The sequence below is a fragment of the Propithecus coquereli genome, unplaced genomic scaffold (genome assembly GCF_000956105.1).
Source record: "Propithecus coquereli isolate 6110/MARCELLA unplaced genomic scaffold, Pcoq_1.0 Scaffold377, whole genome shotgun sequence".
NCBI classification, from domain to species: Eukaryota; Metazoa; Chordata; class Mammalia; order Primates; family Indriidae; genus Propithecus; species Propithecus coquereli.
The window spans coordinates 335,100-355,063 of record NW_012149474.1 but is presented as its reverse complement, the minus strand read 5'-3'; the positions used below and the strand labels follow the sequence as shown (position 1 = coordinate 355,063).

The following is a 19,964-nucleotide window of genomic DNA, read 5'->3' as shown; positions in this document are numbered from 1 at the left end:
CCTCACCTCATCAGACTGGCACAGGGTCCCCCCAGTGCCTGGGCTTTTGGAGAACAAACCTCTTTCCCGCAAGCTGCTTGGCAAGAGTCTGGGGCGTGGGGGGGCACCATGACCCACCTTGGCAGCCAGGGGCCCAGCTGATGGGCACAGAGGGGAACAGTCCTCACACGCCCAACACAGAGGGTGGCCAGGCCGGGGCCCCAGGACCACCCCCTCGGCTGCAATGCAAAGGATGGGTCCAAGCCCCCGAGCCACAGAGCTCCCAGCCCCACGTTCCAAGGGCAGCGCCTGGAAGCCCACCCAGCTAGAGGACAGGCGGAGACCAGAGAGCTAACCCCCAGCCTCTCACACGCACACTGCCCGTGTGTGGGCAACGCTGGCACAGGTGGCCCTGTAGCCACCGGCAGGGCCTGACCGCACCAGCTGTCTACGGCGGCGCCTTCCCCGCAGCACGCTGACGCCGGGGGCCGGGAGGCTCTCCGGGAGGGGCCTGTGAGCTGCAGGTGTCTCTGCCACCAGATGCCAGTAGCTGTCCCCCACGCCCTTGAGATAACCAAAAACGTCACCAGACGTTGCCATGAGCCTCCTGGGGGCAGAGGCACCCCTGGGGGAGGACCGCCGCCCTGGAGTCCGGGCCTCCACGGAGGCGGCCGTGCGCGCTCCAGCTAGTCCGGCGTGTGAGCGCGAGGCTCTGCAGAGCGGCAGGTGCCACCGGCTCAGGCTTAAAGCCCCAGGCGTGAAAGGTCTGAGGGGAACTGGGGTCGTCCCCGTCTGCCCCGCCAGGGCCCTCTAGGGACGGGTGCCCAGAGGAGGCGGCACTTGAGGCCCGGGGCTGAGGTTCTGTCCAATCACTGGACTGCAGAGTTCACCAGTTAATTTTAGCTTAAAAACCAGGCTCAGGGAAGAAACTTGGCTGCCACGATTCAGCAAGCATGTGATCGCTGCCGGCCACAGACAGTTCCGACCCTCCCTCACCGGCAGGAGCCGACGCCGGCAGCTCACCACCAGCTCAGTAGCTTAAACACAAATTTCTTATCTTACAGTTCTGGAGTCAAAACTAGGTAGGTCTCACTGACCTAAAACTAAGGTGTCGGCGGGGGCTGTTCCCTCTGGGGGCTCTGGGCAGGGTCCACTTCCCTGCCGTTTCCAGCTCCCAGAGGTGCCCCCGTCCCTCGGCTCGCGGCCGGGGCCCTGGATCCCCCTGGTCCGCATTTAAGGACTTGAGATCACAGGGGCCTAGATAATCTCCTCGCCTCAGAGCCAGCTGGTGCCGTCACTCCTTTGCTGTGTGGCAACACACTGGCAGGTCCACGGATGAGACGTGGACTTTGCCCAAACCATCCAGCACTAGTTCCCTTTTGCCAAACGGTTCTTCCCCCCACGCGCTGCTACACGCGTGACGGGAAACCAAGCCGCGGCTTCAGCTCTTTACTCGGAATCTCCTGGGGCAGAGCCCCGGCTGGTGGCGCGCAGGTCCTGCTTTCCACACGAAGCGCGAGGACAGAGCCCAGCTACGCGTTCTGCCCCCACGTCACAGGCCGCCCTCACTGTCTCCAGTGTCTGCAGGCACCTGGACGCCCCTCCCCCCTACACTGTCACGCAATTCCGTGTCCTCCCTCGGCGAGTGCGGTTTCCTGGGCTGCGCTCGTCATCCCCTCCTGAGCCCGCGCTGACGGCCACGCTTCTCCCAGCCCCTGCCCCTGCCCAGTTCCAAGGCCACGTCCCCGTCTCAAGCCTGTGTGAGCAGCGCTCACTCCCGGACCAGGTCTGCACTGTGGTCACCACACACACGCCGGCCTGAGACAAGACAACCTGTTACCTCACAGCTCTGAAGTCAGGAATCCAACGTGCATCTCCCCGGGCAAAACGGGCTTCACAATGAGCGGGCCGGTTCTTTCCAGAAGTTCGGGGGGAGGATCTGTTTCCTTCCTTTTCAAGCCCCCGGAAGCTGCCTGCATCGCTCGACCTGTGGCCTCCTATGTCCACACCGAGGAGGCCCCGCCCACACGTGAGGACCCTTCCGACACCGGCCGCCCCAACAAGCCCAGCTCGGCGCCTCGTGCCAAGTCAGGGGATGAGGAACCTCATTCCCCTGGCTGCAGAGGGTCACCTGCTCCCAGGTTCTAGGGATTAGGACCTGGATACCTCCGGGGACCACTGTTCTGCCTGACGGAAGGCAAACAGCGAAACTGGGCAGGCTGAGGCCGCGCGGCGAGCAACTGTCGGGGGCAGGGCGGCGACTGTCCCCTGAGCTGAGCCCTCCCAGCAATCGCTGTGGCTTCGCCGCAGGCAGAACCCAGGGGCTGCCCCGCCACCCCCGCACAGGCAGAGACACTGAGGCAGGAAGGCTTCCCCAAGCCCCAGGTCTGGCAGCGAGGAGCGCCGGGCAGCAGAGCACAGGGCACTGCCCTCTCACCCTCGGCGGCCATGGCCGGCCCACCCGCTCACAGCCCAGCAGGAGTCCCGCCCGAGGACGTCCACGGGCTTCACGACCCGTGCTCTGCCCTGGGGACCCCGCAGCTTCTTCCTGAGTGTGAGGCCAGTGTGACCAAAAGCGCCCGGGACGCCTCCCCAGGACGTCTGGGCTCCGCGTGGAGATGTGTCCCTCCTCGCACTTTGCCCAGCCCCATCCAGCAGCTCCGCTGGAAACCTCCATGCCCTCCTGGCACCACCAGCCCATCAGCCACCAAGCCCAGCTGCTCCCCGCTGCGCCCTGCCTCCCCCACTGGCCTCTGCCGGGCAGCCAGGCCACACCTCCAACACACAGGCCCAGGCCGTGTCCTGCCTGCTCCCCACCCACCCCTAGCCAGGGAGGACAGTGCCACCAGGCTGCATGCTCACCTCCACCTGGCCCTGCTGCCTCCCCCGGAGGTCCCCTCGGTGCCCCAGGCTCCCACGCCCTGCCCCTGTGGTCAAGTCCTGCAGGTGTCCTTTCCACGCACAGAGGAGAAGTGTCGGGGCAGCACATGAGCTGGGGGGCCTGTGTCCCCAGGGACCGGCTCCAGACACAGCCCAGATCAAAGTGACCACATGGACCCTCGTCAGGGCGGCAGGGCCAGGCCGTGAAAACCTCGGGGTGCACTTGGATGTCCAGGGGAGGGGAGGGAGAGACACAGCAGGGGAGGGGCCTCTGACCCCAGCTGGCCCAGAGCTGGTGATGGTGAAGGGCCACAGGAGGGCTGGGAGGGCACGGAGACGCAGCAGCAGCAGAGGCCACCCGGTCATGGCACAGTGCCAGGCCTCACCCTCACCAGAGCCCCCCTCCTCTCAGCCGACCGCGGTCCCGGACAAGCTCCCGGGTTCAGCCAGGGCCCCCTCATTTCCTCACCAGCCACGCTGCCAGCCAGCAGTGGCCCCTGCGGCAGGCCCCGTGCCTGGCTGGCCCAGAGCCCTTCCGAGGGTGCCCCCCAACCCCCGACAACTGCAGCCACAGCCCAGGGTCCCGCCACCTGCCGGGGGAAGGGGACGGGTGACACTGCGACCCCCAGCACCCTGTGGTGAGGGGCACCGCTGGCCCCTGCTGGACACCTGCCCCAGGGCCACCGCCGGAGGGAGCAGCCAGGCCCCCGACCTCAGGCCCTCGGCGTCAGGGGGCCTCGGAGACGCAGAGGACGCACACGAGGCTCTGACCTGAGAGAATTCTCTTTATTACGCGTGAACAGATGAACTAAAGTAAGCGGATTCTGCTGACGGCCGCATCTCCTCGCAGCCCCATCCCGCACCTGCCTGCCGACTGGGGTGCCGGGAGCAGGCGCACCCTCGCGGGCCAGCCCGGGCCTCCCACAGCTGAGCCACCCACAGCCGAGACCTGCCGAGGCGGGAGGGGGCGAGAGGCGCGGAGGGGTCTGTGGGAGCAGCCCCACCCGCAAAACAGAGCAGCAGCCCAGGCTGCGAAGCAAGCCCCTCAGGAGACCCACCTCCCGGGGCCCTTCCCACCCGCACAGCCCCAGGAGGGCAGAGGCCGCCTGGAAGACCAAAGAAAGGAAAACCCCACAGAGGAGAAACTCAAGACGTCAGTCCAGAAAGTGTCTGTTGAACGGATGGGTGGATCCACGGTCTTCTCCACAGACGGCACCCACCCCCCAACAGGGAAGCTGTGCAACACGGCGCGGCCCCGGCACGGCCCAGGGGCCCACACTCGACGCCGCCGGGCCCCTCTCCACCTCGCCGGCGAGCGTGCCCAGGCACGTGTGCGCACACACGCAGACGCATGGAGAGAACACGCAACTGTCTCTTTGCACATGAGCACCTGTGTCCGGGGGCTCACCTCTCCTTCACGTGGTTCTGTGCCCCTGGGCCCCCGCCGGCCCCGCCCCCGCACAGCACCTCGGTGAGGTCGTCCAGCACGGCGGTCTCCTTGGGGTCGAGCAGGCCGAACTCCCTGGCGAAGAGGATGAAGTGTGCGTACAGCGTGTTCAAGTGTCCGTGCAGCTCCAGGGCCAGCGTCTCCTTGAAGTGGGACCAGTAGATGTGGCCCAGCACGTGGAACAGGTACTTGCAGATCTTCTTCACCAGGGACTCGAACGAGCTGGGGAATTCTCTGCCTGGGGGGGCAGCAGCGTCACAGGCCCGCGGACACCACCCGCCCCACGCACCTGCCGCCCGCTCCCCCAGGGCCTCCGCCCGCCAGCAGGTCCTCCAGTGACCTGCCCCCCACCCTGGGCTCGGCCTCGGGGGCCGCAGCTGCCCGAGGGCCAGGTGCTCCGACACAGCACCGGCCACCTCCACACCCAGGGGCCCGCGGCTGGGCCTGGGGCCCGCGGCTGGGCCTGGGGACCCCGTGTTCCTGCAGGACGGCAGGGCTGTCTGCAGAGCTGGGGCTGAGGAGGAGGAGGAGGAGGAGGAGGAGGAGGGGCTGGGGTGCACGGGCGCCACCTGCTGGCCCACCGCTGTGCACAAGGTGGGAGGTGGGGACCAGGAGGGGCCCAGAGTACGGGGAACGCCCTCCACCCAGGCTGGCTCTCCCGCCACCCGGGATGACTGGCCCACAGTGCGCCGGAGCACGCACCATACTTGGTGGGGAACACGTCCTCGTCTGTCACCAGCTTCTGCACGGAGCTCATGACGAAGTCGACGTACTGCGGTGCCGTGCACTTCACCTTCTTGCCCCGCTCATCGTACCAGTGGTACTGCCTGTGGGGCGGGGCGGTCAGCAAGGCAGCCCCGGGTGGGCCGATCCCGCACCCCCAACACAGGTGGGTCTGGCGAGCTGTGGGGGAGTATTTGCACCCGGGAACCTGGCAAGACGCAGTGGGCTCTGCCAGGAACAGTGCCTGGCCTGGCCCCCCAGAGACCCTCCCCTGCCCAGCACCCCCTTGCCCTCCTCACCAGGCCCCGGGCAGGGGTGCCGACCAGGATGGGGTCCCCGAGGCTGCCTGTGAGCACCACGCCTGGGTTGTGGAGCTCACCCAGCGCCACGGGGAGATGCCCTGAGAGCTGGCACAGCTAGGGTCCACCCTTCCAGCAGGACTCGGGCCCCACCTGCCCCCAGGCCCAGCATCAGGACAGCAGGCCCCTTTTTGCCGGCTGGGCTGACGGGCAGTGGGAGCAGGAGGGCCTGGGTGCTGGGATCTTCAGAGGAGGTTCGCCGGCATGCCCGGGGCCTCCCTCCACAGAGACCCGACATCGCCCACCATCGGGGAAGGGGGCTCTGAGGGCACCACTCTGCTTCAGCCTGCAAGCCCCTCCGCCGTGCACCCTGGGTTCCAGGGAGTCACCAGAGCTAGGGAGAGGCCACAGTGGCGAGGGCACCCCAGCCCCATACACCAGGTGCACGGCGCAGCCCCCACCCAGCACCCCCCCTCGGGAAGAAAATACAAACCGGATATGCGGAGTGTGCCCGCAGGCGCTGAGGACGGCTCCAGGTGGGAAAGCACGACACGTGAGGGCTGGCGCGAGGGGAGGGGCACCGCGTCCGTACAGTAACACTGCCGACCTGTGCCGACACCTGCCCAGGGCTGCGGCCCGGGAGGGGCCTTCCCACGGCGCTGGGCCGTGTCAGACCCTCACGGCATCTGCCCCACGGGAACCGCATGTGGGACCGACACACCTTCCCTCGCCAGCTACCCTGTGGGTCCCCAGGTGTGTGACATATTAGGGGAAATGGCTGGGCTTAAAAACCGAAACACTTCCTCAATTTAAGTCCCAGAGAGAACACCAGCTGGCTGGGCACAGTGGCTCCCGCCTGTGACCCTGGCACTCCAGGAAGCTGACGCGGGAGGATCGCCTGAGCCCAGGAGTTTGAGGTTGCAGTGAGCTGTGATGACGCCACCGCACTGTACCTGTACCAAAGAAAAAGAAAAGGAAACGAACCCCCCATCTCATTCCCCCCTTTCATCAAAACATTTTAAAAGAACAGCAATAAGGCACACCGTTGACCGTCCTGTCTGCCGACAGACAGAGCCTCTGAGCTCTTTCCTGTTTTCATCACACAGCAGCACTGCACGTCTGTGCTACCGAGCTGCGCGAACTGTACGGCAGGCACAGACTGGTCACACCACGGCCACCGTCAGCACAGGGTAACTCGCGTGGCCCTCAGCCGTGCCAACTGCTCCCTGGCACGCCGGGGTGTCGTCAGGAACAGACCCCACGTGAAGAGTCACACGGCTCCTCCTCTCACTCAGCACCAGGCCGCTGGGATCCAGCCACGCTGCGGGGTGTCCACAGCTTGCACTGCTGAGACCCTGTACCGAGGGGCCGCGGCGTGCAGCGTCCTGTGTAGACACGAGCTTTGACCTCTCTCAGGCAGACGCCAGGAGCAGGTCACAGGGTCCTGCAGCAGCTGTGGGCTTCGCTTCCCAAAAACCCCCCAACTGCTGCCCCGCCCACAGCCTCGCCACACCTGGCTTCCAACAGGTGTGCCAGCAGGTACCGCACACCTCACGGCCGACTCTGCATTTCTCTACTTGCTAATGCTGCAGAGCAGTGGGCCCCAGCCTTTTTGGCACCAGAGACTGGTTTCATGGAAGACAGGTTTTCCACGAGGTGGGGGGTTGGGGGAGGCGGAGCTCAGGTGGTGATGCAAGCACCACGGTGGGAGTGGCAGCAGTGGGCGCTCACCGCCTGCTGTGTGGCCTGTTCCACCAGCGGGTAGGGGGTGGCGGAGGCGGACTCTGCAGCTCTTGGTGCCAGTCCTGGGCTGGGGTTGGGGCCGCGGCTGCAGGGCATCCTCTCACACGCTCACACACCGACCTCTCCGCTGAGCTGGTCATATCCTCTGCCCACGCTCAGCTGGGCTGTTTGTTTTCTCACTGATGAGCCGTGAGAGCTCTTCGCACACTCCGATGCTCGTCTGTGGGGTCTGTGATTGAAGATACTTTCCCTCGAAGCCTGCAGCTTGTGTTTCCTTAAAAGTGCCTTTCTCAGAGCACAAGTTCTACGCTGGGGTGAAGTCCAACCTCAGGACTCTTTTCCATCAATGGACGGCGCCTCTGCCGTGAAGTGCAAGCGCTGTGCCCGACACCGCGTCCGGGGGACTCCTCCCGTGCGTCCTCCAAGCGTGAGTGTCTCACACCTTCTGCCCGAGACGCGAGGTGCAGCCGGAGCCTTGTCCTCAGTGTGCACATGGATGGCCAGTGTCCCAGCTGCACCTGTTAAAAGACCACCCTTTCCCCGCTGAACAGCTTCTGCAGTGTGTGTCCGAACTCCCAGGGCCACGTCTGGGGCTCTCTGGACTCTGCGTCGTTCCACTGACCTACATGTCGTTCCTTCGCCAACATCAACTCTCTTAATTACTGTAGTTCTAAAGTGACTCTTAAAATTGTGGGATTCCTCCAACTTGTCTGTTTTTGAAATTGTTGTAGCTATTACAGTTACTTTGCCCTTTTTAAATTTTAGAATTAGCTGGTCTATGTCCTCAAAAACTCTGCTGGGATTTTGATTGGGATTGCATTGAACATACATTGATCTGGGGAAGATTCGTATTTTCAGTATGTCGAGGCTTCCAGCTGACGACCACGTCTCTCCATTTATGCAGATCTTTGATTTCCTGCACCAGCATTTTGTAGTTTCCAGGGTACAGATCTTGTGATTGTTGTAAGTTTACACCCAAGCATCTCGCTGCTCTTGGAATTATTGTAAACGGTATTTTTAAAACCAATTTCAGTTTCCAATCATACGTTGCTAGCATACAGAACTACGATTGATTTCTGTGTGTTAACCTTGCTAAATTTATTATTATTTTTTCTGCTAGAATTCTTGAGGTTTTCAACTCACGTGCAGACAGGGACACAGCAGCCCCTCCTTATCCACGGGGCTACGCTGCAAGTCTTCCGGTGGGTGCCCGAAACCAGACGGCACCGAGCCCTGCACACCACGTGATTTCCTAAACACACCTGTGATAAGGCTGAAAAGGCAGCGTAAGCAGGAGATTGATGACGATGGACAGGGCAGCTGCTGACCGTGCACGCTGCTGTCCCTCCCCGCGGGGTCCTGCTGGAGTCTGGGCACAGGCTCAACGGTTTCTGGCTCAACACGCTGCCGCCAACCAGAACATGTCTCTGAGCGTCTTCCACTCACAAATTTAATACCTTTTCCATCTTAACCAAGCACTCTGATGCACTGTGGCTGTGACTTTTGCAGCCTGAGGTGACACCAAAGCTTGTAAGAATTCCTTCCTCCCTCTTCACAGCTCCACGATGAGGAGGTTCGTTCCTACTGTACATCTGGGCAACCTCAGCACAGAACTTTTCTCTTTCCTTATTGAGAACTTTCACCTTTTTAAAGGAAGCGCTTGACAGCTTCTCCTCAGCGTCCCCAAATTGCCAGCGCCACCCCTCGTGCACTTGGGGCCGTCGTGAGTCCCGTGGGGGTGGTGTGAACATGCGCATCGCGACCTGGGGTGGGGACCCAACACCCAGAGGCTGGGAAGTGGCCAACGAGAGGACGCCGCCCGGGTGGGACGCAGCCGACAGCCTCACACGCTGCTCAGAACGGCGTGCACTTTGAATCATGCGGAGTATTTATTTCTGAAATTTTCCATTTAGCGTTTTCAGACCATGGGTGACCTCGGGTGACTGAAACCGAGGATAAGGAAAGACACTTCTTTCCAATGTGGACGCAGGTTATCCTTTCTCTTGCCCTGTCGCGTTGCCTGCCTTGGCTGAGATTTGGTATTTTGTGTTTTAAAGGAACTGGTCCATTTAACCTAAGCTGTAGAATTTATGTGCACACAGGGGTTTTTGCAACGCCTCCTCATTATCCTTCTAACATCCGTGGGTTTACAGTGATTCTCCCCTTACTGACAATCTGTCTCTTCTCTCTTTACTCCCTGCTAAAATAAAGGTTTGTCAATTTGTTGATCTTTTCGAGTAATGATATTTTGGTTTCCTTGATTTCCCCTATTGTTTTCAGAAATCAGTTTTAGTGACTGCTGCTCTTATTATTTCCCTCCTTCTGCTTGATTTGGGTTTATTCTGCTCTTTTTCTAGTTTCTTATGATTGAAGCTTGGATTATTGAGTTGAGATATTCTTTTTCTAAAATAAGCATCGAATCCTATAAGTCCCCCTCTAAGCACTGCTGCTGCTGTGTCCCACAGACTCTGAGATGCTGTATTTTCATTCACATACAGTTTAAAGCAGTTTCTCATTTCCCTTGAGACGTCCTCTCCGACCCATGGATTTAGAAGTGTGTAGTTTTCAAGTGTTTGAAAGTGCCCGTTACCTTTCTGTGACTGACTGCCGGTTTAACGGCATTACAGTCAGACAACTCGTATGATTTCGACTCTTTAAAGTTTTTTAAGGGCTCTGGGTGTGGATGTTATTTATTTTGGGGGACGTTCCTCACGAACCTGGAAAGACGGGCGTCTGCGGTGCAGGCTGGGTGTGGCTGGGCGAGGTGACGTCGGCTGTGTGTTCCTGCTGCCTTTCTGTCCACCGGGGTCTACCCGTCGCGGTGGGGATGTCAAACTCTGCAGCTATCGTGGGATCCTTTCCCTCGTGGTTGTCGGTCTGCTCTGTGCGGAGAGCTCTGTTGCTCGGCACACGCACGTGCAGGGTCAGCGTTCCTTCTTGGTCACTGAGCCCTCTGTAAACACGTGACCCTTTCACCCCTGGTCGCTTTCCTTGCTCATTTGGCACAACCGCAGCCGCACCCAACTCTCACGGTGTCTCCTGGGGCTGCCTGCCTCCACCCTCACTGCAACCCACCCGCACCGCTGCGTTTACAGTGCCGCCACACAAGGACGTCTGTGTCCCCAGATCACTGCGTCGCAGCCTTGCTCCCCCGGCGACGGTGTTCAGAGGCGGGGCCTTGCAGAGGTGATGCCGTCATGGCGGAACATCATGAGGGATCAGCACCCTCATGAAGGAGGCCCCAGAGAGACCCCCGCCCCTCCCACCTGTGAGGACCCGGTGAGAAGACGCCGTCTGTGACCCAGGAAGTGGCCCTCGCCAGACGCTGGATCTGGCTGCGCGGTCTCCAGAGCTCTGGGAAATAAAACCCCGTAGCTTGCAAGCCACCCAGGCCACGGCCGTTCTACAGCAGCCCCCAGACAGACCGAGCCCCACAGATGCCACGCCACCGGCGCCTGCTGAAAGTCATCCTCACAGACTGTCTCGCACGTGGCCCGTCCGTGCCGCTCACACGTGCGGCTCTCTCTGCACGCATGGTTGCCGTCCTTGTTTTCTGGCTTCATTCCTTGTACTGTTTCCTCTTTCCTGCAGGCTACTTAAATTTTTAGTATCCCTTTTATCTATTATGATTTTGAGTATCTCTTTACACAACTTTTCAGAGGCTGCTCAAAGCACCGTGAACACACACCTAACTTCCACACTGTGCTGAGAAGCCCCACGGTGCACTGGGCTGAACACAGGCACGGCTGCTGTCCCGTGACCTCCACCTGCACGCCCTCGGACAAGGGCCTCGCAGCCGCTGGCAGCCGTCAAACGTGTCTTCAGCGATGCGTGAGAAGAACAGCAGATGCTACTCCATCTCTGTGGCCCTCAGGACGAAGCAAGGGCCTTTGTCTGAGGACTCAGAGTAGGTCTGCTGACTGTGAGGCTCACCTTCCTTCCTAAAGGACATTTTCCTGGAACATGGAATTCTGGGGTGACCAATCCTTTCTTTCAGCACTTCAAACACACGCGGCTTCCTTCTGGCTCCAGATTTCCAGTGAGAACCTTGGCCACGCGAGCCAGCGTCTGTAAGGGCCACGCACCTTCGCCCCTGGCGTGCAGCAGTGCGGCTGTCCCACCCCTGCACACGCGTTTCTTCGGGTTAGTCTGACACAGGGTGGGGTCGGCGTCTTGAATCTGCAGGTCTGTGTCTCTGGGAGGGGGGCTCTGCGCCGCAACTGCAGATGTGCTTGGCGCTGCACTTGCTCCTCCCCCCGGACTCCAGCGTTAGCCTTTCTGGTAGCAACGTGCCAGCAGACCTGCTGGTCTGGGGACAGCAAGTGGCTCTGAGGCCCCCTGAGAAGCCCCTGTCCTCTTAAGCTAGTGTGAGTGAGTTTCTAACCGTCGACCTCAGACGACGCCCAGGGAGGCATTTGACACCGTGTCAGTTCTCAGACATCTACAACCACCCCGCGAGGAAGGTGCCAGAGAAGACCCGAGAGCTGCGGGGAGGCGGCCCCAGCTCTCCAAGGGACACGTGGCACGGCGAACGTCCAGACGCAGGTCTGCTGACCACCGAACCCCAGGCTCTATCAAGAAACCCTTTCTTGGACAAACACAGCAGTGCAGGGGCAGAGCGGCTGGGGAGAGCGCGGCCCCACCCCAGTCCATGGCCGGCGAGCGTCCTCCTGAGCCCTGCTGGTGCGCGGCCCTCGGGCACTGCCCCTGCCGCCTCGGGATCTGCCCCACGTCTGCTCCACAGAGACCATCCCGCCCCAGGTCCAGCCTGCCCCTGGGCCCACGCAGGCCGTCCTCGTCTCCATCCTCCCTGGGCTGTGCCTGGCTGTGACAGCCAACTTTCCTGGGGAATCGGGAGTGGAGAGCCGGCTGCCGTCTGCACTTGCCCCCACGTCACCCAGAACCAAGCTGGGCCACACCGGGGGGCTTCACAGGGCTGGAGCCGAGGGGACAACTGCCACCTGCCTGTGCGGAGGCCGGGTGAGTTCTTGAGAGCCAAGCTCAGCTGTCTGGGGACCACCTCTCCCTGGGCCGGGAGCCTCAACGCCAGCACTCAGAGCTGCGTCCACAAGCGCGGGTGTCTGCCTCTCGGCAGCAGCGTCCTGACAACCAGGAGACATCGGGAAGGGACTTCGACCCTCTGCGGCTGCACCACCCAGCTGAGCCCCAGCAGTCAGCCCCCGCCCGCGGCCTCCATGGTCACCTCCAACCCAGCACAGAGCTGGCGGCAAGCCTGTGCCGCACGGCTCCTGGGAGCTGCTCAGAGACGCCCGCGCACCAAGGGAGCAGACGCGCACTTCCAGAAGAGAGTCAGCAGCACCAGGCCTGCAGGGGCTCGCAGAGAAGGCACCCCGGGCTCCACAAAGTGAGCGGGGGCAGAGGGGAGCTGGCGGCCTGCTCAGCCCAGCCCTTGGGCCCACAGGAGGTTCACAGGGAGCCAGCGCGGAAGTGCGTTCTGCGGCACAGGCTCCATGGTCTCAGGAGGCCAGATTTTGGCCTTCCCTTTGGAGACGTCCCTGCCCTGGACAAATAGCCCATCAGCCCCACCGGCTCCTGCACCTCCTGTGCCCCGCAGGGACCTGCGTGGCTAGCCCATCGCCCCTCAGGGGCAGGAGGACGCTGGGAGCAAACCTGTCCCAAGACTTCTCAAGGCCTCCGGGTGAGGAGGGAGCGGGAGGACAGGAGCCGCGCAGCCCACCCAGCCTCCCCAGAGGACCAGCCGTCGCCAGGTGGCCACTCACGTGTTGCACACAGCCATCGTCTGACACGTCTCTCCTGTGCAAAACTCAGAGATTGTGCTATATTGCAGGTTGATATGGTGGAAAAACGTCGTTGCTGGAAGAGAAGAGAAGGACAGCTGTGAAGGCCACCAGGCTGGGCCACCCGTCCCCCCTACTTCCAGCCAGAGCACAGGGGCTCGGCTGGGGAGCTGCGGTCTGTGCTGGGCCCTGGATGGCAGGCAGCACTGCTGGGCACCAGCTCTGGGGGTCCTCCGAGACAGGGCCCACGGGGAAGGGGGACAGCCTGCGCTGTGCCTCTGCGGCCCCACGTGCCCCCGGCCCACGCACTGTTGCTGGCCAGCCACTCGTTGAGGTCGATCTCCCGGGGCAGCACCACCAGCTCCTTGAACTCAAAGTCGGTGATCCTGGACTTGGTGTGCTCCGGCTCCAGGTACATCTTCTTCTCCTCCACCGCCGGCTTCTTGCCGTTGGGCTTCGCCTTCGACTTCCTGCCGAGAGCGAAGGGGAGAGACGGCGTGGTCACCACCCGGCTGGCCAGACCCAGACCACTCACTGCAAATGTGGGTGCGGAGGGGGCCCGGCCAAGCCCAGCGGGCACCAAGGCTGAGGCTCTGCCCCAGTGAGTGCCCGGCGGGAGCCGCCCTGAACAGCACCTTCCCTGGATGCCACGGCCTGTCTGCATCGAGGCCGCCCCCCAGCTGGCCTTCTCCAAGCCAGGGAGGCTGGGGAGGGAGCAACTGGGGCCCTCGGCCCAGCCCCCAGCCTCCAAGGCTGCCCCAGGGAAGACGCAGCGCAGGCCTCACGCCGGGGCATGCTGGGCAACTGCCTTCCTGGCTGCCTGAGGAGGATGTAAGGTGGTGAGGCCAGCCAGGCTCCAGGGCGCCAGGAAGCGGTCTGGCCTGTAGCTCTGTGGGTCCCTCTCCTCCCCTGGCCTGGGGAGGCCACGCTGGGGCCGTGGGGGTAAAAAGTCTTCGCAACAGCCTGCCCCTGCCCTGGTTTTTTTCCTTTCTTCTGTTTCGAAAAGTTGTATGTAGTTTATTTAAGAGAAAGGAAGGAAAAACGCTCCCTGAATGCCAGAGACATGTCTCCCTCTCAGCTCCTCACAGATCACGGCCTTACAAGGCGACATGGGCTTGACCTCAGGGTGGCGCCGGGAGCAGCCAGAGCCAGGCAGGGCCGGGGCAGGGCCCACCGAGCCTGGGGCACCCGGCTCGTGTCCTGGGGTGCGGATGTGCCATACACTGCGGGCACTCGGGGTCCCCGCCGCGCATGGGGCATGGCACCGAGCTCTGTCCGCAGCCCTGGCCTCTGCCGGCCGTGCCCTGGGCGTCCACTGCAGGGGAGGCTCTCCCCGGGCCCCCACCTGAGCTCTCCGCACACCTCGTCCCGCCTGAGCCAGCCACACACTGGGCTCAGCTCCTGCTGAGCGGCCACGACAGCTCAGACAGAGAGCCCGAGACCTCGGAACATGACACTCCATTTTGAGTCACTCTCGACCTCGCCCGGCGGGAGGACCGAAGTCTGAGCCCCCTCCCCGGGAACATAGGCTCTGGAGGGAGCTATGGCCAGCACGGGCCCAGTGCTGGCCTGTGTGCCCTGGGGAACTGCCCTGGCCCTCCCCCTGCTGGCTGTGACTCCACAGGCACAGAAGGCCCAGACCCTGGGCGTGGAGGGAGTGCTGGGAGCAGGGCCTTGGCCATGGGCAGCACGGAGGCTGCACCAAAGGGCCAGGGAGTGGACGCCAGGCCTCAGCCCAGCCACAGGGCTGCTGCGACTCCCAGAGCAGAGTGGTCACCTGTGCGGAGCCCCACGTGACCCCCCTAGCCAACAGGTGGGGTCTGAGGCTGGGCCCCACCTGCCACGCACCGGCCACTGGACAGGCGCTGGCCCCGCTGGAATCGCCTTCTTACTGTCTCCACACGACCCCTGGCCTCGCCTCTCTTCCTGCCCTGGTGCCTGGACGGCTGCAGGGGTCTGCACGCTCCACTCCTGGGCACCAGCTGGGCCCCTCCGCTGACGCGTGCATCTTACGCCAGGCCTGGCAACTCCCCTGGCCCTTTAATATCTGCCGAATATCACACTCCCCATCCCGGCCAGTGGCACCCGTGATGCTGTGCCCGCTGGCCTCCCAGAACAGGAGCGTCGGGGGAGGCAGTGGACAGGCCGGGAGGGTCGGTGCAGCATACTCCCGATGACCACAGCCAGCCACATGGCCTCCTCATGGGAGGACGCCCAGCCCCAGGCACAGGAAGCTGGGGAAGGGCTCCGAGTCCCCTCTGCCCAGCCTGAGAGCCAAGGACGACACAAGCCAGCGCCACAGGCCACGCCGCAGGCACCGACTCCACCAGCACCGGCACTTCGGCTGGCCCCGCCCCATGGCCGAGAAGGAGGGAGGCACTCCGGGCATGGGGTGCCGTGGGCCTGTCCTCGTGTGCTGGGCGGGGGCTGGTGGTCCCCAGAGCACAGCACCAGGGTCAGCTGCGCCAGTGGGCGGGTGTGGGCGCTGAAAGAAGGGCTGCACGCCCCATTCTGAGGCCTGCCCCCCGAAGGGCTGGCCCTGGGACCCCCCCTCCTCAGAGTCCGGCTGGCCCTGCTGGCCCTGTGCTGCGCCTGCCCGGAAGGGGCACAAGGCGGGCCCAAGAGGCACTCGAGGGAGGTGGGAGACGCCAGGGTCTGGGGTCGGCAAGAGCAGGTCGAGGGGCTGCCACTAGGGACCCGAGGACGTGTGGAAGGCTCCCCTCGAGGGCACAGGGTCTTGAGAAGAAAAAGTAAACCGGGCGGTGACCTCCCAAACCACTGCCAGCCGCTTCCTGCCCCCGGTCAACATCGAGGGGTAGGGACAGGCCCAAGGCTGCTCCAACACCCAACCTTCCCGGGGCTATGTGGGTGGAAACAAGAGAAGGGCTGGTGTGAGCACAGCCTGCGCCTCCAGGAGCGCGGCCCCACTCAACTGCCTCCACCGGGAGGCCAGGGCAGGAGTCCGTGCTGGTTCGGCGGCCCTGAGCCCTGCAGTCAAGGCTCCCAGCAGCTGCCTTCCCCAAGACCCGCCAGGCAGAGACCCCGGTGACCAGCAGCCCCCAAATGCCCTGAGGCTCCATCCTGTCACCCACCACCTGGCAGCCTGCAGGGAGAGCAGCTCTCAAACCCCCCGGCTGTGCGGCACCCGTTTCTCAGAAGCGGTCTGGGAGGAGCCTGAACACGCATGAAGAACTCCTCCTGGAGGGTGTTTCCACCAGGTCCTGCCCACTTCCATCATGGGCCTGAGAGGCTGAGCGGCAGGAAGACCCTCGTGGCTTTGGCTCCTGGAAGCTGCGGAGGGACCCCTGGGAGGGTTTAACTGCCCACCCCGAAATGGGCCAGCACTCTCAGACAGAGCTTCTCCAGCCACCATCCCGCTGCACAGGGGACCCACTTGGAAGGGAGAGGCCAGGACAGCGCAGAAGCCCTGCAGACACCTCGGTGCACCGCTGACTGCACGGTCACCCACGCGCTGCCACGCTCGGGCATGCTGATGGGCACAGCTCTCCCCGTGAAGTAGGCCGTTCCTTCTTTGGTGCCTGGCTGACTCCTGACCTTCCCGTGAGACCCTCTTGGTCGCCGGGGCAGGAGCCGCCACCTCTGCCTCCCCACGGAGCTCTGCCCAGGCGTCTCAACAAGTCACTCCAGCCTCCTCACCCTCCACGGAGCTGGCTCCAGCACTGGGCCTCATGCGTGCACATGCACATGCCGGCACAGTCTTCTACACGCCACCTGTGTTGGCCATTACTCCTGCTTTGAGCCTGTGGGTACCAGCTCGCCACATGTTTCCAAAACCCACACTTTCGCCTCCGGCAGGACCATCCAAAAGGCCCACAGGTCAGCCCTCTGGTCTCCACTGCTCACGGTAAGCCCTCTCGCAAAACACAGCAACGACGCCACTGACAGCGACACAGAGCTGGAGGTGCCAGGCACGGTCGGAGGCACAGAGACACACACACCCCAGAACCCAGCAGCCACCTCTTGAGACGCTACCTGAGACCCTCAGCAAGAGCCCCACGGGGTGCGGTGATGAGCGAGCAAGGAAGAGCTGTTCACTTTCTTTTCCAGAATCAGGACCCGCTGAGATGACAGGCAGCGCAAGGTTCCCACGCTGAAGGAGCAAACTCCAACATGACACATTCTGAGGGGGCTGCGGCAGGGCCCCCGACTCCCACCGGCCGGCCCAAGCACCATCTCCGCCCAACAGAGGCGCCCAGGCTCCGGGAACCACAGCCCCACCCGGGTCTCCCACACGCCCCCAAGACGGCCTGGGTGGTTCGGGGGGTGCCAGCCCAGGTCAGAAATGGATTTCCCGACAGCAACAAGCAGGAGCCCGGGAGCCCCAGGACCCTCCTCTGGACCGGGCCTCAAGGACAGGCTCCGGTCACCCTGCCTCGGATGGCTGAAGCCCCTGCCCAGGACACAAGCAGCCGTGGCTGGGAGAACAGGCCAGACACCTGCTGGTGGCAAAGGCCCTGCGCCCAGTGGGCTCCTGTGTCGGCAAGATGCAGCGCAGCTGGGATGGTCACTGGTGGGGCTGCCTCCACCCAGACCCGCTCAGCCACACCCCCCCTACAGAGGAGCAGGAGGAAAATCCGCTCAGCAAAGCTCCAGCCCGACCTCAGCCCCCCACGGCAGTGCACACAGGCAGCCGTGAAGCCGGCCCCGGGACTACCGGCTGCCTCTGCGCCGGGTGGCACCAGCCATCCCAGCCCTCCCTGGGCAGCCCACCCACCTGCCCAGCACAGCCTGCTGCGTGGCCACAGACACAGTCCACTGCCTCCCAGACGGACTCCTGGGGACAGTCAACAGACGCCTACCCACACCCCGGCCCCGAGTCCAGCTGGCAGGTGTTACCTGAGCACTCTGCCGACTGCCTGGAGCACCGATTTGCAGCAGAGCCCAGGTGTGGGGGGCTGGCTAAGCGGGGCTCGGTCTGCAGGGAGACTGCAGTGGTCTCCAGGCATGACGTGGGGGGTGCAGGGCGGGAGCACCAGCTAGTGGCACTCGCAAGTGCCTGCCAAGCGCCCGCTGCCACGGCCGCCACCCTTGCTCCCTGGCCAATGAGGATGCCTGGCCGAGACAAACAGCTGCTCCCTTTACAGAGGCAAAGGCCACCACGGCTGGTTACAACGACTGGCCTTTTCACAGTGGCAAGGGCAGGGCAGGAGCGTGGCCAGTGCCTGCAGCAAGGCGGGGGGAGGAGCGGTCCCGGTGCCAGGCTGTGGGAAGGACCCATCAGAGAAGTCCTGGGCTGTGCCCTCGGATGGTGCGCTCAGCTGGGCGCCCCAAGTGGGGGACTCATGGAAAGGCGGGGCATGCCCCGCAGTGGGTCAGCATCAGAGAGCTGTGGCGGGACAAGGGGATGACCAGCGCCTGGTGTCCAGAGGGCGCTGAGCTGGCGTGGGCAGAGCTGCCCCTGCAACAGTGGGCCTGCTGGCCGGGCATGCAGAGCCCACAGACACACCTGGACACTCTCTCACGGGGCACGGGGGCCTTTCTGCAGCTGTCTGCACACAGGAGACCACTGAGTCCTGGAAAGGAACGCGCCTGAGAGGACAGCCCTGCATCACCCCTGCTCAGTCTGGACCCTGCTGCGGTGAGAGGCCGCAGGGCCCGCGACGAGCCGCAATTCCTGTGCTTCCAGCCAACGGAGAGACCAGCGTCTCTGGCCCTCACCTCTCAGACCGTGACCAAACACCTGTTTGTTCAGAAGCACCCGACGGTCAGAGCCGTTCAGAAAGCAGCAGCAAAGGGAGGTGGGCTCGCATCCCTCGAGACACCAGCTCACTCCCGCACACAGAGCACACTCCTGGCTCCGGTGGCGAGCCTCCCTGGCTGGCTCCCCCGCTTCCAGCGCAGCGGCACACGGTTTCCTCTGCCCCGCGGCACCAGCCCTGCAGCCCCGAGAGCAGAGCAGAATCACCTCTGTGCACCAGATGGCCTGGTGAGCCCCAGGACGCCAGGACAGGCAGGACACCACCACCCTGTCCCACGAGCTTGGCAGGCGTCCTCCACCATGGCAAGGCTGTCCCACGCGCTGTGGTGTCACGAGGACCCGGGCACCACACTCACGACTGCTGCCTGTCACGGCAGGCCCGGGGGGACAGCCATGTGGCCTCGCTCCAGGCCAGGCGAGGCTCCGTGGACAGGAGGGTGGGCAAAGGGTGTAGGACACCAAGACGCCCGGACTGAGGAGCAGGACGAAGCCTGCCGGGCCAGGGGCACGGTGCGGGGAAGGCGGGGCAGCCTGCGTGCTGGGGGAGGGTGGTGCTGAGGGGAGACCTGGACGGAGGACAGTTGGTACACAAACCTCAGGACGAGGTGCCGAGAGTCGGGGAGAGGGAGGGGTGCACACCAGAGCCACCACACCAAGCTGGGGACCGAGCGCAGGGGAGGGGCACACAGGGTCCCTGAAGCCTGCGGCGGGGCCCAGCGGTCTCACGAGTATCACCCCAGCTCTGCGGCTGTCCTGAGAACACCAGGCTGGTACAGGGATGTGCAGAGGGAGCCCCCACCAGAGAGGGGTGGGGAGGGAGGGGCGCTGGGCAGCTGCAAGCCTGAGAAAGGGTGAAGCGCAGAAGGCCCGGCTGGCACACAGGGAGAGAGAACCTTAACTTAACCTTCTTGCCAAAATGTCAAAGAACACTTCCACACACCTTGCTATACCTGCCCGGCCTGCCCGCTTCAAACACTCGCCACACGGAGAGCCCTACCTCCTCTTCCTCTATGCCTTAACGCACCTCAACCAGTCGGATAAAAACCAAATGGCACAGTCAGGATCCCAGCCAACGGGATGAGGCACAGCCACAGGTCTACGTTAAAAATAAAGATAAAAACCCACATGACACCGCGCTGGCTATTCTAACGCCACTGGGCGTCCTTCTAACCAAAAATAAAGGTTTCACCCTGCCAAGACGATTTACAACGTCTGACTGCTTTCTTAACGACACTGTGGGTCATTTCTAGCAGGCAGGAGCAGCACAGGAGGAGCACAGCCAGAGGAGGAGCACGCCTGGCAGGAGCAGGAGCACAGCCCGGAGGAGGAGCACAGGCAGGAGGAGGAGCACAGGCAGGAGGAGCACAGCCGGGAGGAGGAACACAGCCAGGAGCAGGAGCACAGCTGGCAGGAGG

At 63.3% G+C, this 19,964-nt stretch overlaps 1 protein-coding gene across 2 annotated transcripts in view; it reads right to left on the bottom strand.

Moving 5' to 3' along the window:
- Nucleotides 1-4,191: 4,191 nt before the first annotated feature.
- Nucleotides 4,192-19,964, bottom strand: part of MOB2 (MOB kinase activator 2) — a 48,582-nt gene continuing 32,809 nt past the window's right edge. For both annotated transcript variants that reach the window (XM_012652042.1, XM_012652044.1), the window contains exons 2-5: nt 13,140-13,300; nt 12,813-12,906; nt 5,009-5,133; nt 4,192-4,544 (exon numbers count right to left, since the gene is read on the bottom strand). In XM_012652042.1, coding sequence (XP_012507496.1) covers nt 4,264-4,544; nt 5,009-5,133; nt 12,813-12,906; nt 13,140-13,300 — 661 coding nt within the window. In that variant the 3' untranslated portion in view covers nt 4,192-4,263. The remainder of the gene's footprint in view (nt 4,545-5,008; nt 5,134-12,812; nt 12,907-13,139; nt 13,301-19,964) is intronic.